Below are 22,694 nucleotides of genomic sequence, written 5' to 3'. Positions count from 1 at the left end.
GTATGATGACTTTAATTCTTTTGGATACATACCAAGAAATGCAATAGCTGGATCATTGCACTAATGGTTCCATTCCTGATCTTTAAAGAACCTCCATATTGATTTCCAGTTGTTTTACTAATTTGCAGCCCCACTAACAGTGTTTAAGTGTTCCTTTTTCACTATCAGCATTTTTTATTGTATTCTTGATGCTTGCCATTCTGACTGGAGTGAGATGAAATCTCAGTGTGCTTTTGATTTGTGTTTCCCTGATTACTAGAGTTGTTGAACATTTTTTCATGTATTTGTTGGCCATTTGTATTTCTTCTTTTGGGAAATATGTTTAGTTTATTTGCCCATTTATCGATTGGGTTATTTGTTTCTAGGCGTTAAGTTTTTGAGTCCTTTATTCTGGATATTCTGTCAGAAGAATAGCTGGCAAGAATATTTCTCCTATTCTATAGGCTCTCCATGTTCTTAATTGTTTACTTTGCTGTCCAGAAGTTGTTTTTTTTTTTTTTTTAATTTGATGCTATTCAATTATTAATTCTTGGTTTTATTTACTAAGCTTTAGGAATCTTATTGAGAAAGGAAGTGCCAGCATCCGTATGTTAGAATGTGGACCCTATGTTTTCTTCTAGCATTTATAGTTTCTGGTCTAAATCTGAGGTCTTTGATCCATTTTAAGTTGCCTTGTGCAGGGTGAGAGAGAGGGACCTAGTTTCTTCTTCTATGTATGGGTAAACAGTTTTGCCAGTACCATTTGTTGAAAAGCTATCTTTTCCCAGTGTATGTTTTTGGCACCTTCGTCAAAGATCAGATGACTGTCTTTGGATTTTTCTCTTTCTTCTATTCTGTTGGTCTTCATGTCTGTTTTTATGCCAGTACCTTGCTGTTTTTGTTACTGTCGGTCTGTAGTATAATTCGAGGTCAGGTATAGTGATACCTCCAGCTTTGATTTTATTGCTTAGAATTGCATTGACTATTCTGGGTCTTTTATTCTTCCACATGAATTTTAGGACTTTTTCTTAGTTCCATGAAGGATGTCACTGGTATTTTGATTGAGATTGCATTGAATCTGTATATCACTTTTCATAGTATGACCATTTAACAATATTAAATTATCCAAGAACAGGGAAGTCTTTCCCTCTTCTAAGGTCTTCTTTAGTGTTCTATAATTTTCATTGTAAAGATCTTTCCCTTCCAAGGTTAGGTTTATTCCTGGGTATCTTATTTTAGTTTTGAGACTATTGTGAATGAAAATATTTTCTTGATTTCTTTTTCACTGGATTCATCATTGGTATATAGAAAAGCTGTTGGTTTTTATGTGTTGGTTTTGTATCCTCCTACTTTACTGAATGTGTTTATCTGTTCTAGAAGTCTCCTGGTCAAGTCGTGTTTTTTTTTTTTTTTTTTTTTTTTTTCTGATGGATCTTCTAAGTATAGGAACATGTTATCTATAAACAGTGATAATTTGATTTCTTCCTTTCCCATTTGTATCCCTTTTATTTCCTTCTCTTGCCTAATTGCTCTAGCTAGAATTTTGAGCACTATATTGAATAGAATTGATGAGAGTGAATGTCCTTGTGTTGTTACTGAATTTAGAAGAAATGCTTTCAGTTTTTCCTCCATTCAGTGTAATGATGGTTTTGGGTTTGTCGCATAGCCTTTATGTTGAGGTAGGTTCCTTCTATTCCTAATTTCTTTGGTATTTTTTTAATTAAAAAATTTCTTTATTAGTTGTTGATACACCTTTAATTATTTGTATGTTGTGCTGAGAATCTAGCCCAGCGCTTCACACATGCTAGGCAAGTGCTCTACCACTGAGCCACAGTCCCAGCCCTCTTTGGTATTTTTAATACGAATGGGTGCTGGATTTTGATAAAGGCTTTTCCTGCATCTATTGAGATGACTATGTGATTTTTGTCCTTAATTCTACTTATGTGGTGAGTTATATTTATTGACTTGTTTATGTTAAATCATCCTGGCAATCCTGGAATTAAACCACCTTGGGTATGAAGTATATAGTCTTCTTAATATGTTGAATATAATTTGCTGACATTTAATTAAGAATTTTTGTGTGTGTGTTCATCAGGGATATTGGTTTCTAGTTTTCTTTGTTGTGTCCTTACCTAGTTTTGGCATCAGGTGACACTGACTTCATAGAATGAATTTGAGAATGATCCCTCCCTTTGTCTTTCATGGAATACTTTGGGGAACATTGACATTAGTTCTTCTTTAAAGGTCTGTTAGAATTCAGCTGAGAATCCATCTGGTTCTAATTTGGGAGACTTCATTTCTTTGTTGGGAGACTTTATTACTGCTTTAATTTCATTGCTTTTTATTGGTTGTTTAGTTTTTATTTTCTTGATTCAATTTTGCTAAGTTGTATCTAGAAATTTGTCTATTTCTTCTTGGTTTTTAAATTTATTGGAATATTTAGTTTTCACAGTAGTGCCTGCTGGTGCTCTGGATTTAGAAATATGTGAAGATGTCCTTTTTGATTTCTAATTTTATTAATTTGGGTCTTTCTTTTGGTTTCTTTTTAAGGGGACATTTATGGCAAAAGTGTTAGAAATTCAGAGGCAGTCAAGGTGACCTGTGTGATAATTATTTCTTGCAACACAGAAGTGTCTGTCTTTCATAGCCCTTTGTTTATTTAATCTTTTCCTTTATCTTCTCCAAAAATTACACTACGTGGACAACTATAATTTTTTTTTGTCATTATGCCTGGCATCTTTATGTAACATTAAAAGCTGATAGTTCTTGCTCTTTAGTGTGCATATTCTGTTTTTGAAATGTTAATCCCCCAGTTGCTTTGTGCACAGTATACAGTGGCCATTTACTGCCTACCTCCATTCTACTAGGGAGTGTACAGGGAAACAATGAAGATTCAATCAGGTCATGTTTCCTGATTTTAAGTAGTCATTATTCTGAAATAGGAATATACTGGAGAACCAGACAAATGGTTCTTACAGTCTAGGGATAATTATATTACTATCATTATTATTTTATTTCTCCGGTATTGGGGATTGAACTCAGGGCCTTGTGCATGCGAGGCAGGCACTGTACCACTGAGCCACATGCCCAGCCCTTAAATAGGAGTTTTTTTTTTTTTTAATTTTTTTTTTAACTATGTTCTAAGTTCTTTCATAGAACTTTTATGAAAAGTATTCCAGTATGAATCAGTGTTTTCAGATTTTATAGCCTATGTTCATTTACATACCCACTATCTAGATTCTACTACGTATATGTTAACAGGTATTTTAGGTATAATTGACATAGTAAAACACATATAGTAGTTTTTTCAAATGCAATTAAAAAATTTTTTTTGTTGTAGATGGACAGAATGCCTTTATTTTATTTGTTTATTTTTATGTGGTGCTAAGGATTGAACCCAGTGCCTTACACATGCTAGGCAAGCTCTCTGCCACTGAGCTACAGCCCCACCCCCTCAAGTGCAATTTTTAAAGTCTACTGTTCGGTAAGTGTTGGCCTGTATATGCAATTGGAAAATGTCATCACACTTAAAATAATGAACATACCAATCATGCCCCAAATTTCCTTTACTACTTTGTCATCCTTTTCTTTTAGCCCCCTTTTCCTTTCTCATCCTTCTTGTCTGCTGATCAACCACTGATCTTCTTTCTGTTGCTATTAGTTTGAGCTTTCTAGAAGTTTGTATAAATGGTATGTACAGTGTATACTCTTTCATTCTGACTTTTTAAAGAATAATTATTTTGAGATTCTTTCATGTGGTAGTACAATCAGTAGTTCGTTCCTTTTTTGACCATATCAAGTGTACATGTTTTGCCACATGTCAATCTATATTATTATTTATATTTTTAAAATGCATTTCAGAGTAAATTATAGAGATTAGTTCATTTTCCTCCAAATATTTGAACATACATATTACTAATTAGAATTCAATATTTGCTTTTTCTTTTTAAAGTAAAAATTATAAAGAAAATTAACAAATATTATGGGTACATTGACTTATTTTTGACAACTGTATACACTCGTGTAATCCAAATCCTATCAAGGTAGAGAATGTGACTCTCACCCCCTATGATGTGCTTTGTTGAGATTTTTTGCCCTTTCGAGAACATGTTTTGGGTTTTCTCAAATGCTTTTTCTACATTTTTTGGTTGTGTGATTGTGTGATTTTTCTTCTTGAGCCTGTTAATGTGGTGGATTGTGTTGTTATTCAAATGATAAACCAGCTTGCCTATCTGGGATAAATTCCATTTGGTCATTGTGTATAATTTTCAAAATATATTTTTAGATTCAATTTACTAATATTTTGTTGAGGATCTTTGCATCACTCTTCATGACTGGTATTGGTCTGAAGTTTCTCCAGAATATCTTCATCTGGTTTTGGTATCGGGATAATGCTGGCCTCAGAATGAATTAGGAAGTGTTCCCTTTGCTGTGTTTTCTGGAAGAGATTGTAAGGAATTAGTGTTTTTTCCTTAAATGTTTGGTAGAACATCAGTGAAACCATCTTTGTCTGGTGCTTTAAGTTTTGTAAGGCTTTGAATTATTGAATTATTCAGTTATTAATTTTTTTTAACAGACATATCTATTTAGGTTAGTTTTCTTTGTATGAGTTTCTGTACAGTGTATCTCTGAAGGAATTGTTACATTTTATCTGAGTTATATAAAATTTGTGAGCATGTTGATAATACTCCTTTATTATGCTTTTAAAATCCATGGGATCAGGAGTGATGGCCCTCCTTCATTTCTGATATTAGTAATTTGTCCCTTTTTTCTTTCTTACTTAGTTAACTTGGCCAGAAAGTTAGCAATTTTATTGATCTTTTCAAGGAACCTACTTTTGATTTTGTTGACTTTTTTTCCTTATTGATTTTCTGTGTGTAATTTCATTGATTTCTACTTTTTGTTTTACTTACATTGGATTTTATTCTATTTTAGATTCTGAAGGTGAAAGCTTAGATTATTTTTAGTTTTTTTAATAGGTGTATTAAGTGCAATAAATTTCCTTCTGAGCTCTTCTTTTGTTGAACCCCACAAGTTTTGATAAGTTGGATTTTCATTTGATACAAAATATTTTAAAATTTCTTTTATGACTCCTTTCAATTAGGTGTTATTCAGAACTAGGGTTCTGAAATATTTTGAGATTTTTCAGTTTTCCTTCCATTTGTTGTCTTCTAGTTTAATTTCATTATGATCTGAGTATAGCTTCTGTTCTTTTTTATTTGTTATAACATGCTTTAAAGATATGAATATAGTGTGTCTTGGTGAGTGTTTCATTTGAGCTTGAGAAGAATGTGTATTCTGATTTTGGATGAAATGTTCTGGCAATGTCAGATCTAGTTGATAGGACCGTCCAGTTCAACTGTATCCTTACTGATACTCTGTGTGCTGATTTTCTGTGTGCTGAATCTGTCCTTGAAGTCTTTAACTCTCATAGCGGATTTTTCTATCTCTGCTTGCAATTCTTGTCAGTTTTTGTGTTATATATTTTGACTCTGTTGTTAGGTTCATGCACTTGAAAGAATGTTGTGTCTTCTTGGAGAATCATCATGTAATGTTCCTAATATTAGTATAGCCTTTCTTTTTTTCATTTGTTTACATTCTTTTAATATGAGGATTATCATGCATCACACAATAGTCAATATTACGGAAATTCTTTTTAATGGGTTGATTTGAAAAATACATTGGAATTTTATTATTATCATTGAATCTTTTTGATTCAAAGTTTATTTTTTATTGTAAACAAATGGGATACATTTTGATTCTGTGTACATGGAGTAAAGGCATACCATTCGTGTAATCATAAATTTACACAGGGCAATGTTGTTCAATTCATTCTGCCATTTTTTCCCCCCTTCCCCCCCACCCCACCCACCCCTCTTTTCCCTCTATACAGTCCTTTCTTCCTCCATTCTTACCCCCCTCCCTAACCCTAACGCTAACCCCTCCCACCCCTCATTATATGTCATCATCCGCTTATCAGCGAGATCATTCGTCCATTGGTTTTTTGAGATTGGCTTATCTCACTTAGCATGATATTCTCCAGTTTCATCCCTTTGCCTGCAAATGCCATAATTTTATCATTCTAATATAGCCTTTTTCGATTTGTGTTAGAATGGTGTATCTTTTGCTATCCTTTTTTTAAAAAATCTGATTGTATTATATTTAAAGTAAATTTTTTGTACATATTTGGTTTTGTTTATTTATTCTGTCATTTGTGTTTAATTTGTTCAGACCATTCACATTTAAAGTGACTTTTGGTATAGTTGGATTAATGGGTTTATATCTGTGGTATAACCTATAATATATTTGATCTTTGTCCCCAGTTCCTATCACAGACCTTCTAAAATCCTTGAAAATCCTTATGGTAGGGATGCCTTTTGTTTATAATGAGCAACGTTGATAACATCTGAGTTATTCTAATAAAGCAACAGGAGGATCCTCAGGATGAGGTCAGGTAACCAGAAAGACCAAATGGTTAAAAGAGTAAAGAATTGGAACTTTCAGCCCCACACACCAACTTCCAGGAACAGGGTGGGTCTGGAGATTAAACTATAAAAACCCTTAGTGAGATTTGATGAGCTTCTGCATCTCTGAGCACAAGAAGTTGATTGGAACATGGCATACCTATAGAGGGCATGAATGCCCCATGTCCCTATACCTTGCCCTGGTCATCTCTTTGTCTGTATCTTTTTTAATATCCTTTATAACAAGCCAGTCAGTTTTGTAAGCCATTCTAGCAGATTGTTGACCCAAAGGAGAGAGTTTTTGGGAATGCTGTCAGGGCATCAGAAGCACAGGTCACAATTTGGAATTTGTGATCAGTGTCAGAAATGAGGGACATTCTCATGAGACTGTGCCCCTCACCTGTGGACTCTGATACCATCTCTAGGTAATGTTAGAATTGAAATAAATACATTGAAGGATAACTAGTTGATGTTTATTGTGAGAATTGCTCAATGTGTTGAACGGGGAGGGGAAGCACCATACATCTAGTCATAGGTTTTTGTGTTGAGTTTGAGTAGAGAGAAAAAAACTTTTTTTTTTAACATATTTTTAGTTGTTTTTGCCTGTTGTACCTTTCTTTATCTCTCTTTTTTTAAAAATCTTTTCCTCTTTTTCTGCATTCTCTGGTTTTAATCCAACATTTATATGATTTCAGTTTTCCCCTCTCTTAGCATATCAATTATACTTCTTTAAAAATCTGTCTTGGAGTTTGTAGTATTCATCTGAAACTGATCTAAGTGTACTTTCAGATAACATTGTTTTGCTTCATGGATAATGGAAGTGTTTAGAGCAGAGTACTCTAATTACTTCCTTCTGATTCAGATAATATTGTTGTCATTACTTTTACTTTTTCTGTAAGGTCTAACCTTCCTGTGAATTGTTGCTATTAATATTTTGGACAATTTTCCATTAGAATATTTAAAAATTAGGAAAATAAAAGACTTAATTTTACCCTCATTCCTTGTTTCTTTAATGCTTTTGGAGATACAAGTTTCTGACCCATTCCCCTTTTCTCTGAAAAACTTCTTTTTAAGTTCTTGTAAGAGAGAGATCTATTGGCAACCAAATTCCATTAGTTTTTGTTCATCTGGAAAAGTCTCTTTCCTTGCTTCTGCTCCCCTGCCACTACTAAAAAAAAAGTTATGGTAATATACACATAATATTTATGTTCTTAACCATTTTAAGAGTATACTTCAGTGTCATTAATCACATTCACATTGTTTTGCAACCATCACCACCATCCATCCTTAGAACTCTTCATTTTACAAAAGCAAAACACCGTATCCATTAAAGCAGTAACTACTCATTTTTTACTTTCCCCAGACCTGGTAGCTATCATTCCACTTTCAGTTTCTGAATTTAAATATTCTAGATACATATTGGTAAGAAGAATCATACAGTATTTGCCCCTGCCCTTTGTGACTGTCTATTAAAAAATGTTCTGAAGTTCATCCATGTTGTTGCAAATGTCAGAATTTCAGTCATTTTTTTAAAAAATATTTTTAGTTGAAGATGGACACTATACCTTTATTCTATTCACTTATTTTTATGTGGTGCTGAGGTTTGAACCCAGTGCCTCACACATACTAGGCAAAATGTATCATATTCATATTAATTGTATATGATACATCCTGTTTATTTATTGGTGGACATTTGAGTTGTTTCCATTGCTTGGCTGTTGTGAATAATGCTGTTATGAACATGAGTATTTTTCTTTGAGTTTGAGTCTGTGTTTTCAGAGCTTTTGGGTAAATACCCAGAAATTGGTTGGCTGGATCATATGGTAGTTCTATTAAGTTTTTAAGGAACCAGCATACCACTTTTCATAGCAGTTGCACTGTTTTGCATTCCCACTGACATCATACAAAGATTGCAGTTTTTCCTCATCCTTACTGACATGTCTAGATTTTTAAAAAATAGTACTATTCTAATGGATATGAGGCGCTATGTCATTGTAGTTTTCATTTACATTTCTCTAATGATTAGTGATGTTGAATATCTTTTTTTATTTTTAATTTTTTAAAATTAATTCTTTATACATGATAGTAGAGTATTTGACATATATAAACATGGAGTATATCTTATTCTAATTAGGATTTCAGTTTTGTGGTTTGTTGAAATCATTTATTGGGCTTTTGACTATTTGTATATTTTCATTAGAGAAATGTCTGTATAAATCCTATGCTTATCTTTTAATCAGGTTTTTGTTGTTGTTGAGTTATAGGGAGACTTAAGAAATCTATCTATTGTGATATTAGACCCCTATCAAATATATGATTTGTAGATATTTCCCTCCATTTCATGTGTTGCCTTTTTACTATTGATAATGTCCTATTAGAGACAAAAGTTTTAAATTTTTAAGTTCAATCAATTCACTTTTGTTGCCTGTGCTTTTGGTGTCATATCTAAAAAAATCATTGCAAAATACAATGCCTTGAAACTTCCCCCTATGTTTTATTCTAAGAATTTTATAGTTAGGTGTTAACATTTAGGTCTGGGGTACATTTCAAGTTAATTTTGTTTATGGTTTAATATAAAGGTCCAACTTCATTCTTTTGTTTATAGATATACAATTTCTCCAACAACTGTTTTGAAAAGACCATCACTAGTGTTAAAAATCATTTGATAGTAGGGCTGAAGGTGTGTGTAGCTCAGTGGTAGAACACTTGACTAGCATGTTCAAGACCCTGGGTTCAACCCCCAGTACAAGAAAAAAAAAATTTGACAATATGCTGGAGGGTTTATATGTGGCCTTGTATTCTCTTCCATTGGCCTATATGTTTCTACCATACTATTTTATTAATGTGGGTTTTAGTAAATTCTAAATTAAAAGTGTGAGACACCCCCTTCCCACCCCTGACCCAAGATTATTTAGGCTACTCAGGATTCCTTGAAATTCCATGTAAATTTGAGGGTGAATTTTTCAGTTTCTTCAAAAAATGTTTGGATTTTGATACAGATTGTGTTGAATGTAGATTGTTTTGGATGATAGAAATATTTTAACAACTTTAAGTCTTCCCATTCTGTGAACATGGGGTGTCTTTCCACTATTTGTGTCATGTTAGTTTTCAGTGTACAAGTTAACCTTCTTGGATAAGTTTTTTCCTAAGTATTTTTTTTGATGCTATTTAAATGCTATTGTGAACGGAGTATTTATTCAGCAACATTGCTGAATATGTTTAGTCTAACAATATAGTTTTTTCAGACATTTCAAGTTTTCTACATATAAGATCACGCCATCTGTGAGCAGAGGTAATATGCATTCCTTTTCAGTTTGAATGCTCTTCATTTTTTTTCCTTGCCAAATTGCTCTACCAGGTCTTCTAGTGCTGTGTTGATAAAGTGGTAAAGGCAGACCTTCTTACCTTAATCTTTGAGGAAAAAATTTCAGTCTTTTCAATATTGAGCATGGTGATAGCTGTGACCTTCTCATATATGACCTTTATTATTTTGAACTAGTTTCCTTTTATTCCTGTTTTTTTTTTCATCATGAAAATATGCTGAATTATTTCAAATTATTTTCTGCATTGAGATCATGCATTGTTTCTTTAGTCCATTAAAAGTGCTGTATTACTGATTTGTATATGTTGGATCATTCTTGCATTCTGGGAATAAATCCTACTGGATCATATTATATCCTTTTATATGCTACTGAATTTTATTTACTAGTATTTTGTTAAAGATTTCGCATCAATGTTCATTAAGGCTATTGTTCTGTAGTTTCTTGTAGTCTATTTGACTTCAATATCAGAGTAATGCTGGCTTCATGAGCAATTTTGAAGGTCTTCCTTTCTCTTAAAGTTTTTGGAAAAGTTTGAGAAGGAATGGTGTTAATTCTACTTTAATTAGACCATCTGGTCCTTGGCCTGTGTTGTTTTGAGGAAGGTTTTGATACTTATTTAATCTCCTTAATACTTGTAGGTCTGTTCTGATGAACTGTTTTATCATGATTCATTCTTGGTTTATTTTGTGTTTCTGGGAATTTTATTTGTTTCATCTAGGTCATCAATTTGATGGTGTATCATTGGAGTTCTTTGTTATAATCCTTATTTGTGTAAAATTGGTGATATCTCTTCTTTCGTTTCTAATTTTAGTTCTTTGACTTCAAAAATATTTTGAGTCAATTTTGTTGATTTTCTCTATTCTTTTTTTAGTCTCTTGTGCTTATTTCTGCCTTAATATTTATTATTTATTTTATTCTGCTAGGTTTGGGTTCTTTTTCTGTCTTTTTTAAGGTATACATTTATGTTATTGATTTGGAATACTTTTTATGTCTTACTTTTTCTTGGTACTGGGAATTGAACCCAGGGCCTTGCCATGCCAGGTTAGTGCTCTGCTACTGAGCCCCACCCCAACCCCTCCTATTTTATTTTACTTTGAGACAGGGTCTCACCAACTTGCCCAGGTTGACCTCAAATTTACAATCCTCCTTCCTTGACTTCACCACCATGCTCAGCTTTTCTTTTTTAATATAAGCATTTATAGCTATAAATTTCCCTCCTAACACTTCTTTCACTTCATCCCATTAATAATGGTATGTTGTTTTCATTTTAAAGTATATTTTAATTTCTCTGGTGATTTTTTCTTTGACCCATTGCTTGTTTAATTTTCATTAATCTGTGGATTGTTCTGTTTTCCCTGTTTATTTCTAGATTAATTCCATTGTTCTCAGAAAAGATATGTTATTTCAGTCTCATGAAATTTTTTGACACTTGTGACTTTACATATATTCTATCCTAGAGAATATTCCATGTACATTTTAACTTGAATTGTACACAAAAACTTGAGAAAAAAAATGTATATTCTGTTATTTTTTGGTGGAGTGTTCTGTGTAAAGTTTGTTCCAATTGCCCAATAGTGTTGTTTGGGTTTTCTGTTTATTAATTTGTCTGGTTGTCTTATCCATGGTGGTCTCCTATTATTATTGCAGTGATGTTTTTCCCCTCAGTTCTGTTGATGTTTGTTTCATATAAGTGGTTAGCTTTCTGTTCCTGTGATGAAATACATGAGAAAACCAGTTTAAGGAAGAAAATGTATCTTGACTCACAGTTTTCTGCCCATAGTTTACTGGCTCCATTGGTTGGGCCTAAGGTAAGACAGAACATCAGGAGGAAACGGCATGGCAAAGGAAAGCTGCTCACCTCAGCTAGGAAGCACAAAGAGGGGGTGGGGAGGGAGAGGAGAGAAAGAAAGGAAAGAAGGGAGGGAGGGAGGGAGGAAGGAAAGAAGGAAGGGAAAAGAAAAGAGAGACAGAGAGAGAGAACATGAGGAAGCACCCTCTGCTGGAGACCTAGCCTTAATACATGAGCCTTTGGTGGACATTCCAGATCCAAACTATAACGGTATTTTGGCAGTCTCATGTTTTTTTGTTGCATATATGTTTGTAATTATATGTCTTCTTTGTTAAGTACCCGGGCACTTTTATCATTATATCTTTTCCTTTGTTTCTTAGTTAACAGATTTCGAATTAAAGCTTATATGTCTGATAAATGTCTAGCATAGATATCCCCTGCTCTTTTGTTTTTTTGCATGGGATTTCTTTCTTTTCCTTTTTTTTTTTTTTTTTTTTTTTTTTGAGTACTGGGAGTTGAACCCCCAGGGGTGCTCAACCACTGAGCCACATCCCCAGCTTTTTTTGTATATTTTATTAGGAACAGGGTCTCACTGAGTTGCTAAGCGCCTTCCTTGAGCTGCTGACATTACAGACTTGTGCCCCTCTATCTTTTTGCTTTTAACCTACGTGTGTTCCTAGCATATTGTTGAATGCTGTTTTATTTTAATCCATTCTGCCAATTTCTGTCTTTTGGTTGGGGAGTTAAACCATTTATATTTAAAGTAATTACAGATAAGGAAAGACTTAGTATTGTCTTTTTGGCAGACATTTTCTATATGTTTGATTGTTTGTTTGTTTTCTGTCTCTCACCTGCCCCTTATTGTTTTCTTTTGTGTTTAGTTATTATTTTTGTAGGGATATGTTTTGATTCCCTTTTCTCTTTTGAGTTTATTCTACAGATATTTTCTTTGTGGTAACCATGGTGATTGCATATGACATTCTGTTATAACTTTGTATTTTATACAAGTACCAATTTAACTTGAATTGTTTACAAAAACATCTTGACGGATGCATCCCCCCTTGATCTATGTTTTGATTGATGAGACAAATTACATCTTCTGTTGTATACCCATTAACATACACTTATAATTATTTTTTGTTCTTTCGTCTTGTAAACCCTGTAAAGGAATATAAGGTAGAGATACAAAACCAACATTATAAAACTGCTGAATTTTATATTTGCCCTCGTTTGACTTTCCTGGAAAAATTGGTACTTTTCATGTGATTTTTAAATTTTTGTGTGGGGTCCTTTCTTTTCAACTTGAAGGTTTCCTTTTAGAATTTCTTATAAGTGGTAGACTTTATGGAAATGAACTTGCTCAGCTTTTGTTTATCTTGGAATATCTTAATTTCTCTTTTATTTTTGGAAGAGAGTTTAACTGGATATAATCTTGGTTCATTTTTTTTAAAGTATTTTAAATATATTATCTTGTTGATTTTGATTGCAAAGTTTCTGCTGAGAAATCTGATAATCTTTAGGTTTACCCTATCTGGATTTCTTGAGATTCTTGGATTTGTATATTCATGTCTTAAGTTTGGTAAATTTTTGTCCATTATTTCTTCAAAGAGCTCTCTGCTCTTTATCTTTCCTAAGACTTCCATGATACATTTGTTAGTGTCCTGTAAGTCCTTTGGGCTTTATTTACTTTTCTTCTTTTTTGCTCCTCACTCTGCAATTTGAGAGGACTTATCTTTAAGACAGTTTCTTCTGCCTGTTTAAACCTGCTATTAATTTTTCTGTAGCAAATTTTTCAATTTGATAATCGTACTTTTCAGCTCTAGAATTTGTATTTGGTCTTTTAAAAAAAAATAATGTCTAACTCTGTAGATAGTCTTTATTGTTTTCCTGATTTCCTTAAATTCTCTAGCCTTGCATTTCTTCAGTTTGTTGATCATAATTAAAAGTTGTTTTAAAGTCATTTTTCTTGTAAATCCTGAGCCTGATTCTTCAGTGTTGGTTTCCTGAAGTTTTTTTTTCCCTTGGAATGGATCATGTTTTTCTCTTTCTTTGTATGCATAATTTTGTTAAAAACGGGGCATTTCAAAAGAGCCATCTCTCAGTCTATAGACTGACTGTGCTTAAGAGAGCCTTCACTAGAGAGCCCTGAATGAAGGCCTAAGGTCTTCTCAGCCCTCTTTTGGGCATGCATGATCTTTTGGCTTACGTTTGTGGGTTTTTTCCTTAGTTCCCCCAGATGTACAGCGGCTTGCTTGCCTGCCTGCCTGCTTTCTTGCTTGTTTACTTACTTCCTGTCTGTCTGTCTAGTGGAGATTGAACCCAGGAGTGCTTTACCCCTAAGCTACATCCCTAGTTTTTGTTTTACTATTTTGAGACAGGGTCTTGCTAAATTGCTAATTAAGGGTCTTGCCAAGTTGCTGAGGCTGGGTTCAAACTTGTGTTTCTTCTGCTGCAGCTTCCTGAGTTGCTGGGACTACAGGTGTGGGCCACTCACTGTACCCAGGTTACAACTTCTTTTAAAATGTCTTAATATGCCTTAGCGTCTCACCTACTTCTTTGTGCCATAGATGTTCTTTTTGTATTTCTTTACCCATAATCTCTTGGATCAAACTTCCACAGGCTATAATTCTGTGCAGCTCTTATGTGTTATGGTGTCTGCCACTGGTTTCCGTGGCTTTCAATCTGATATCCAAATATACTACCTTTGCCTGAGATCTGAGTCATGTAAGACAGAAAACCATTTCTTTCAGTAGTCCCCAGATAGGTCAGTACATGGCAAACAAGTTACACTATTTTCTTTACATCCCAAGAGAAGATTCAAGGTTTGGGTGGATTTTCCCTAACTTTACCATATGTTTGGAGAGGGGAATAGGGCAAGGATGAGCAAAAATGTCATGAAATTTCCTCCTCTTTTAAGTGTATATTTTCTGCTTTCATCTTGGTTGGGTATTTGCTTGTTTGTGGCAGATTCTTAACCAGTTTACACAAAGTTTGTTGTAGCTTATGTGATGTTTCCTTGAGGGAATAAGGACCTAGAGCTTCCTGGAATGCCCTCTTGCTTTCATCACTCCCTTAATTTTTTTGAAGGAATATTTCAGTGGATATGGTATATTAGGTTGGTTATTAATTTTTAACACTTCAGTATTTTCCTCAATTTTTGCTTTCATCATTTGTGATGAAATTCTTATACTTGCACTTCTGTAGGTGTTTATTTTTATCTTTCTGCTTTCTTTCAAGATCATCTTTGATTTTCTGCAGTTTGACTGTGATATGTCTAGGTATGGATTCTTGGGGCATTTATCCTTCTTGGTGTTCTCTGAGTTTTCTGGATCTATGGTATTTGTATCATTAATTTTAGAAATTTCTCAGCTATTATTACTCCAAATATATCACATTACATATAATATGTATGTAATGTTATCTCCCCCCCCCCCCCCGGAAAAATAATATATCATCCTGCAGTTCTTGGGCATTCTATTCTGTTATTTAAAAAAATATTTTTGTATTTGAATTTGAGTTTTATATTTGGATATCTGTGTGCTCACTGATTTTACACTTTTATAATTTCTTTCCAGACTCTTCATTGCCCATATAAATACAATTTGCCTTTTGTTTATTGATCTTGTATTATGCTACTTTGGTAGATTCATGTTGTTTGTATTATTCTGATTAAATTATTTGTATACATTAATGTTGAGCTACAACTGCAGAGGTAAAAAAATTTCAATAAGTTTTGATCAAACATACCATCTTAGACTATGCAAAAGAATGAAAGTAAGGTAGTAAAAAAAAAAAGGTAGATTTTATTTTGTTTATGTACATTATTTGTGATTATTCTTTCCTAGTATGATATTCAGGAATGAAGCATACTTAATTTTTTAAAATGAAAATTATTTGAATGTTTTAATTTATTTTTTATAATGATCTTTTTTAGGAGATGTGGCCCTCAAGAACCTGGAAGTTAAAGAAAATGCCCTGGTAGGTGTTAATTATAAAAAATTATGTTAGTGCATTTGATATATTCTTCCTAATTCACTTTGCCATTCTAAATTATGTAAGTTTGAGAAAACTTTTTGGAAGTTGTTTTTATAAAGTGTGTATTTTGTTAGATGAATATTAAATTTCCCTAAAAGCACAAACTGACAATGTTTTTTTTTCCCACTACTTGAATGTGGCTTAATGGTAGAATACTTGCCTAGTGTGGGCAAGGCCCTGGGTTCAGACCCCGACACTGCCATGAATAAGTAAATTCTTGCATACATATATAAAAAGTTATATTTTTATTTATTCTGTGTGGTTTTATTTTAGTGTTTAATTTGTCTTCCAATTTTTACCTTTTTAAAATATCATTTTAATATGTTCAATTCAGTGGCATGACTTACATTCATAATTTTGTGCAACCTTCATAGTACCTGTTTCCATACCTTTTCCATCTCCAGGAGAAACTATAACCATTAGACAATAACTTCCATTCCCTCTCCCCATAGACCCTGAAACTTTTTTCTTCATTGCAAACCGAAGCTCTATATTCATTAAAAATATTTTTAATCCCCTCTTCCCACCCCAGTACATTTGCCTATTCTAAATACTTCATATAAATGGAATCATGTCATATTTGTCCAGTTATGTCTAGCTTATTTCATTTAGCATAGTGTCTTTAAGATTCATCCATGTTGTAGCATGTTGACGGTCACGGTCATTCCTTTATATTCCTGAATAATAATATGAATAATAATAATAATATGTGTATATATATATATACACACACATACATACAGTAATATTATTCAGTCATATAATAACACACACATATACATACAGATGGACCACATTTTGTTTATCTATTCAGCTATTGATGAACACATGGGTTGTTTCTGCCTTTTGGCTCTTGTGAATAATTCTACAGTGATATTTGTGTACATGTGTTCATTCCAGATGCTGCTTTCAACTTCTTTGAGTATATATTTAGGAGTAAAATTGCTGGGTCATGATAATTTTATATTTAGATTTTTTTTAGAAACCACCAAAGATTTTTTTTCCATAGCTGTTGCACCATTTTCTGTTCCCTCCAGTAGTGCAATACGAGTTCCAGTTTCTCCATATTCTTGCTGGGTGCCATGGTGCATGCCTGTAATCCCAGCAAGTCAGGAAGCTAAGGCAGGAGGTTTGCAAGTTCTAGGCCAGCCTCAGCAATTTAGCAAGGCCCTCAGCAACTTATTGGGACCTGGTCTCAAAAGTAAAAAGGACAGGGGTATAGCTCAGTGGTAAAGAACTACTAGGTTCAATCACCAGAACCAAAAAAAAAAAAGAAAAAGAAAATGAGGAAGAAGAAAAAAAGAATTTCTCCATATCCTTTACATCTTCTATCATTTGTTATTTCTGCTTTTATTTGATAACAGCCATTCCAATGGGAGTGTGAAGTGATATGTCATTATTTTAGTAATCAATTTAAATTAGTAATGACTAATGATATTGAACCTCTTTTCATGTGCTTTTTACCATTTGTGTGTTTGGAGAAATGTCTGTCGAAGCCCTTTATAATTTTTTAGATAATCAGGTTTTGTTGTTGTGGTTGTCGTTAAATTTTTGGCAATCTATATATTCTGCATATTGACCCCTTATCAGATATTTTCTCCCTTTTTAATGGTTACTTAACATTTTATTGACAGTGTCCTTTGATGCACAGTTTTTAATTTAATAAAGGCCAATTCATCTATTTTTTAAATTACCTGTACTTTTGTTGTCTTATCCAGGAAATCATTACTAAATTTAATGTCATGAAGATTTTTCCTGATATTTTCCTCTAAGCCATTTATAGTTTTAGCTTTTACATTTAGTTCTTTACTCCATTTTGAGTTAATTTTTTGGTATAAGACATATTTTTGCAACTAGGTGTACAATTTTTCTAGCACCATTTATTGTAAAGACTGTTCCTTCTGATATTAAATGGGGGGAAATGTTTTGAAAAAAAATTTTTTTTGCAAAATATTTCTTGAAGCACATAGTGAAAGTAGAATTTCTCACCTTTAAAAGAATAATATAAAAGTGTTAATTAGTCTGGTATGGGTAGCTTCTTTGGGAAGCAGGAATGCGGATCCTTATACTTTTTTTTATGGAAAGAGAAGCCTCCATTAATTTTATTGACTTGAGAATAATATTTTACTTATATATTTGTAAATTTAAATAAATGTTGAAGATAATGAGCAGGTAATTCAAATACCCTTGAGTAATTTTTGGAAGAAAAAACTAGTTTTCTGTGTTGCTGAACTTTATATTTATTAATGTATTACGTATTTATTTGTTTGTTCTTGGTAGAGTCAACTGGATGTGCCCTTTAAAGTTAAAGTTGGTCATATAGGTAAGCTGTATTAGTGGAGTGCCCTTCTTGCCCTATACTGTGATATTTTAAATATTTCTGAGCATTTCCTTAAAATAAAGTTATCATATGTTCTTGTTTGTATAGGATTTAGTTGTATGCCTTAAAAATACTGTGAGATTTATGTACTCATTGCCTAGTCCTTGATACCTTCATAATTAAGAAATGACACAGTCTAGTAGGTTTTTTTTAATAATTCTTATTTTTGTTTAAAAAAAGTTTCTTTTTTAGTTGTAGATGGACCTTTATTTTATTTTTTTATTTTTATGTGGTGCTGAGGATGGAACTCAGTGCCTCACACATGCTCTGTTACTGAGCCACAATCCCAGGCCTGTAGTAGGTTTTAAAATTGAGTTGAGAGCCAACAGACAGTGTCTTTGTTTTGTAGGTTTCTGAGTAGTTACTGTTGCTGTATTCTGATTTGTAACTGGTGTAAGGAGGAGGGTCTGGATCATCCAGGCACTTGTAGCCAGGAGTCAGTCTGAAAACTTGTTTCTGCTCTGGATGTTTTTTTCTCGGTTTCCAGAAAATATTTGTACAGTTTCTTGTTTTAATTTTTAAAATTATTTTAAAAATTTTATTTCTAATTATTTATTTTCTGTTCTGTTATTTTTTTGTGGTGGTTGGGGGTCTGGCATATGCTAGGCAAGTGCTCAACCTTTGAGTTAATCCCTATCTCCTTGTTTTTGTATTAATTTACCTGTATTTATAGTGTATACTTTAAGTATATTGATTGAGCAGAAACTGATTAAATGTGAGGTTTCAACATGTTTGATAAAAACTTGTCATAATTCTTAGATTATATTGTGTTTTTATTTTAAATATTGTGGAAGATGATAGTGTCTTTAGTTGGGACTTTGAAATTTTTGATATATTATTTTTGAAGTGGGATTTCTATAATGCTATTGAATATGTATTGGTCTCACTGAGGCATAGGTATTTTGAAAGCTTACATAAATTATATGATGAAGGTTTTCACAGTTTTATGTGTTGTACTTATAGTTCATATTAGACCATGTACCACAGAAAGTTTTGGTCACCTTATATTGCCAAGACATCGTCCCATTCCCCCACCCATTCAAAGGCAATTTAGCATAAGAAGGGGAAAATGTTACCCATTATTTTTCCCCCTTACATTTTTCTTTTTGAATGATTTTGATTGTATCCATGTATATATTTTAAATACTTATAACCATGTTGTATTTATGTGTAATAAGGATTTCTTATAATCTGAGTTGATTTGACCTCATTTATTTCTTATGGTATCATAATAATTCAATGAATGCATATTTGGATATGGTGGAATAATCTCATTTATTCCATTGTATAACAGTATTACTGGCAATATATCTTATATAGCTTTTAAAAATTTGCCACATTATTTGAGTTCTTAACAATAATGAGTGTCATATTTTATTATATATAAATTTAACCTCAGTTCAAGAAAAATTAAAGAATAAATCAGGAGGGAGTTGGGGGTATGGCTCAGTGGTAAAAAAAAAAATCAGGAGGGAGTTGCTGGTATAACTCAGTGGTAGAATATGTGCTTTACATGCATAAAGCCTACACACACACACACACACACACACATATCAAACCTAGTTCCTTTAGATAGATCAATTTCCTTTAGATGCTACATTCCTCTTTTTTTCTTACCTGCTAATTTTTAAAAATGATAGGTAATTTTTGCTGGTAATATATGGTAGTGGAAAGTACTCTGTACTAAACAAGATAATTTTGAGAATCATTTAAGGTGTTTGCATACTTTTCTCATAGTACCTATCATTCTTTAATATTATTATTTTTTCCTTTTACTAGACACTAAGTTTCTTGAGAAGTGGGTTTTATTTTAATTGTATCCTCACCACTTAGCATATTTCCTGGTATTTCTAATAGGGATACAATTTGTTGAATGAGAAAACATTTCCAAACATGTGGTACAATGAATATATTCTCTCCTTGCCATTATTGGGTATAGTTAATCTTATTGATCTTTCAAAGATCTCTTCTAAGGCAGGAAAAATATAGATGGATGGTATATGTAGGTTGGATGAATATTTTTATACTTTTTTTTAACTGTAGGTAATCTTAAACTTTCAATTCCATGGAAAAACCTTTATACTCAACCATTTGAAGCTGTATTAGAAGATATTTATTTACTTATAGTGCCTTCTTCCAGTAAGTCAAATTTTAAAGATTATGATTTACTCTTCTTTATAGATGGTAAAACCTTTTTATTTAATAATTGTGTTTGTACAAAATGTTTGGGTGGTATTTTGGAGATATTTTAATATTTAAATATGTATGTTACTTCAAATTAAATGGGCTCTTATTCTAAATTTTTTAGATGTTGAATTAGTGATTGTTTTCAAGGATAAATTTTGGAATGAATATATTTAAGTTTAAAGTATTAAGATTCTTCCTTTTAATGCTTCTATAGGAATAAAATATGATCCTTTAAAAGAAGAAAAACAACTCCTAGAAGCAAAGCAACAGGAATTAAAAAGAATTGAAGAAACAAAGCAAAAAGTAGTTGATCAAGGTAAAAAATAAAAATAATAGTCCTAATAAGAAAGTGTAAAAAGACAAATATTTCTCGTAGTAGAATATCTCACTGGAGGCACTGAGATTATTTAACAAATATGAGAGAATCTTATTACATGGGGAATTTTAATGTGGTTTGTGTGTTTTTTCATGTATACCGAAATTTTACCTTGCAGAATTTCTCTTAAGGGGCAAATAATTTATCTAGTTTATAAGGATAAAGTTCAGGTTTTAATGATAGCAATTAATTTTATCAAGTATATTTTCTTACCTTTCTAGCCCTTGCTTTTGTGTTCTCCTTGTACCAGTTATTTACACTTTTGAAGATACTTATAGTCTCTTGATATGTTTATATTTGCCACAGTCTGTTGATTTGCTTTCTGACTTCACATCTTTTCCTATTTAAACTAGACCCCATGGTCCATTATTACTGTAATCCCTTTTCAGTGGTGTAAGAGGTATCCTGTACCTCTTTGTTTTCACTTACTTCCTGGACACCATCACCTCCTACTTTTTACATGCTAATCCTTTGCTTCTTTCCTTGGTGGATTTTTCTTCTTAGCTTAAACATCCTATAGCCGCTCCTTATTTTAAAATGTAAAGTCATCTTCCTAATCTAGTCATTTATCTTTTACTCCTGTTATTGATCGAATAGCTAAGCATCTTAAAAATAAAGCATATGTATAGTTCACTATTCCTGCCATGCATTGATTGTTTTTAAATGAAAAAATAAACTCCCAAAATAAATGTTTTCCCTGTTGACAAATATTAGTGGAGATTTAGCATAGTCTCTGGTAGTACCACATGTAATTCTATGTTCTTTGTCACACTTCTTTCATATCCTCTCTGTAGTCATTCATCCCGGACCCAGTCCTCTCTTTCCTAAGTCTTTTAGGCATTTTCCTTTTAAAATATTTATTTTATGAACTCAATACACAATACATAACTTTAAAGGCTAAATAGTACTGCAGGACCCAAATTTAAATAAACAAAAATCCCTCACTTAGCCGTATACCCTACTCCCTAAATAACTATCATATTGCTGAATGATATATCTCCATTACTTGGTTTATTAAATTTAGACCATATTTATATATGTGTATATATATATATATATATATATATATATATATAGTGTGTGTGTGTGTGTGTGTGTGTGTTTGTGTGTGTGTGTTTATGTGTATATGCATGATATAGCGATGGGACTGTGAAGATTGACCAAGTAGTATAAATGTTTACTATTGAGCCAAATAGTATACTCTAATTATATATAGTTTCTAACAGAGCTTTGTTATTTGGTAATATTATGAGTGAATGTGGGTATAATTGTACATTATGTAGAATTTTACTTAATCTCTCTATTTTAGTGTGAGGCTCAATTCTGCCTCTCCATGTATAACATATCAGAGTCTGGAGCCTGTTAGGTAAATTTTCTTCAGAATAAACCATTGCATTCTCACTTGTTTGGGAAAGTGAAAATTGCTTAGCTAATAGACTGGGAGAGGGAGAGGACCTAGAAGTTTAACTACTTTTTATGCAGACTTTAAACCAATTCTTATGTTTTCTCCCTCTCCCTTCATCGTACTCCTGATGGCCATTTTTCTTTTGTGTGGTTTCAAACCTGAATGTTTCCAGGATTCTCTTTTTAAATTTATCTTGTGTTTCAATGGTATTTCCATCTGTGGTCATTTAGAATTGAATTTCTTCTTAAGTTGGCTAAGGCCATTTACTTTCTAGTGTCACCTACTTTGTCACCTGCTCTTTTTCCTATCTTTTTTCCTTTGACCTTGGGGATTTATCCATTTTTCCCCTTATTTTTGCTTATTTTGCTTTAATGAGGTTTTATTGAGGACTACAGAAATTTATGCAGTCTACCATGTTTAATCAGAAGTCCCTCCTGTTATACTAGATCTAAATTATAAGTGTGTGGTCATGCTTAAAATTCATTGTTGACATCTTGTTCTTATCAGGATAAGGTTTAAACTCTTCAGCAAGATATATAAAAGCTCTCATGATTTGAATCTCATCTAACTCTCCAGCCTCATAACTGGCCCCAAATCTCATCTCTTTTATTCTTTAGCCATATTGAACTAGTTGTAGTTTACTAAATGTATGTGTATTGTCTCTAAAGAAGACCAAAAGTACTAGGAGAGGAATAGACTAGAAATACAAAAGGGCATAGCTTTCACTGTCACTTTTTAAAAGAGAAAAGGAATGGT

The 22,694-nt window shown here is 32.6% G+C and overlaps 1 protein-coding gene across 6 annotated transcripts in view; it reads left to right on the top strand.

Annotated features, from left to right (window-relative positions):
* VPS13A (vacuolar protein sorting 13 homolog A) overlaps nt 1-22,694 on the top strand; it is a 250,147-nt gene that overhangs the window by 3,999 nt on the left and 223,454 nt on the right. For all 6 annotated transcript variants that reach the window (XM_079112077.1, XM_079112076.1, XM_079112080.1 and 3 more), the window contains exons 2-5: nt 15,490-15,533; nt 17,871-17,913; nt 20,014-20,109; nt 20,372-20,473. In XM_079112077.1, the coding sequence (XP_078968203.1) occupies nt 15,490-15,533; nt 17,871-17,913; nt 20,014-20,109; nt 20,372-20,473 (285 nt within the window). The remainder of the gene's footprint in view (nt 1-15,489; nt 15,534-17,870; nt 17,914-20,013; nt 20,110-20,371; nt 20,474-22,694) is intronic.

This window comes from Sciurus vulgaris (genome assembly GCF_902686455.1).
Source record: "Sciurus vulgaris genome assembly, chromosome: 15".
Lineage (NCBI taxonomy): Eukaryota > Metazoa > Chordata > Mammalia > Rodentia > Sciuridae > Sciurus > Sciurus vulgaris.
This window is presented reverse-complemented; position numbering and strand designations above follow the sequence as displayed.